The sequence below is a fragment of the Astatotilapia calliptera genome, chromosome 23 (assembly GCF_964374335.1).
Source record: "Astatotilapia calliptera chromosome 23, fAstCal68.1, whole genome shotgun sequence".
NCBI classification, from domain to species: domain Eukaryota; kingdom Metazoa; phylum Chordata; class Actinopteri; order Cichliformes; family Cichlidae; genus Astatotilapia; species Astatotilapia calliptera.
Genome location: NC_137443.1, coordinates 1409431 through 1410868, shown reverse-complemented (window position 1 = coordinate 1410868; position 1438 = coordinate 1409431). Strand labels below are relative to the sequence as shown.

The following is a 1438-nucleotide window of genomic DNA, read 5'->3' as shown; positions in this document are numbered from 1 at the left end:
TGTGTGATGGTGTGTGGATTTGTGTGCCTGAATGTATTAGAGACCGGAAATTCAGACATGAACGCGCTTTCTGAATTATCTGTGATGCAAATCGTGCACATGACGCTTTTTTCTTTCAAACACAAAGACAACGGTAATTACGTCACAGCCCCTCTGCTTTTTCCCCCCCTTTCTATTTTTCTTCCATTTATTTATTTTACCCGGTTTCTTTTAAGCGTAGCTGGGTTGTCTGTGCGTCTTTGAACGCACCAGTGAGCGCGGCTCGTCAAACCCTCGGACACGTTTAGTAGCCAGACGAGGAGGAGGAGAATAAGAGGAGGCGACGGGGCTCCTGGTGGGATGAGAACATCCTCATTCATCCGTTTTCTGAAGCTGGAGTAACTTGTGTTCGTCTGAGACTCGGCCGTGTGACGGGAAGCTGCAGGTTAAACTCAGGAGACGTTATATAAGGCGAATAACGGACCCCGATGAGAGCGCGCGTGTGACAGCGCAGCAGGGTTTGCCACCATCACCGGAGAAGCGACAGGAGCTTTGGACCTCTTTTTTCACCCCCCCTCCCTCTGTGTTTGTGCGCTCAAAGGCGATAAATGCTAATTCATTCAAGTCGCTAGCTAGCTTGGAAGCCCCTGCCAATGCTGCTCCATTCACTGCGGTGTGCGCTGCGATTTCATTTAGCTAGGCGGCTAACCGGGGCGCAGATGAGCTGAGTGCGTAGCGGAATGATTAACAGAAGAAACCTCCTCCAGACTGCCGCTGATGGCTCACATTAATTGTCTGTACTGGCTTCGTAATTTTTCTGCGTGATTCTCGAATCCAGCCGCGCAGTCCGCCGTGTCTGCTCTCATACCTGGCGGGGGCCCTGTATCATTCATAAACTGTCCTGGACGCAAAAGAATGGGCCCCGGTCTTAATTTGGAAAACAAAGAATTAGGCTACTGAAGAGGTTAAGCTGGTTAGAGAGGCTTGCTCTGGCTTCTTTTTTTAAGCACAGCTAGCAAGCTGTTGAACCAGTCAGTCGCCGCGTCTGGACCGCACTGCTCGCTGGTGTCTTTGCCCATATTTTTCTTGCGTGCTGGTTTTTGCGCCTCACCACAATGGATAGTCTTGCCGGGAGCGCCGGGGCGGTTGAAGTGGAGCCCATGCCGGGCTACATAGAGTTCATCACCAGATCCGCCATCGTCATGCTGGACGCATGGAGAGACTGTAGCAGCTGCGGTCTGGAGCTCAGCAAACGGACTTTCCTGGATAACGCTTACATTACCTGGACCGAAATCGCCCTGTTTTTCTTTTGCGCCTATTTGTGGACGAAGGTCAGGAGGGGACTGACAGAAAGTCTGTTTAAGGTGGGTGCCATGCAGTCCCTAATACGCTCGGCTTAGGGATTCTTTCTTCTAATTGAAACAAGTGTGGCCTCCCATCTGTCAGTAGTTATAACGGG

The 1438-nt window shown here is 51.0% G+C and overlaps 1 protein-coding gene across 1 annotated transcript in view; it reads left to right on the top strand.

The window, feature by feature from the left end:
- Positions 1–613: 613 nt before the first annotated feature.
- The window catches only part of cers1 (ceramide synthase 1), a 28578-nt gene continuing 27753 nt past the window's right edge, over positions 614–1438 (top strand). Inside the window, exon 1 of the mRNA XM_026158625.2 lies at positions 614–1343. Coding sequence (XP_026014410.1) covers positions 1095–1343 — 249 coding nt within the window. The 5' untranslated portion in view covers positions 614–1094. The remainder of the gene's footprint in view (positions 1344–1438) is intronic.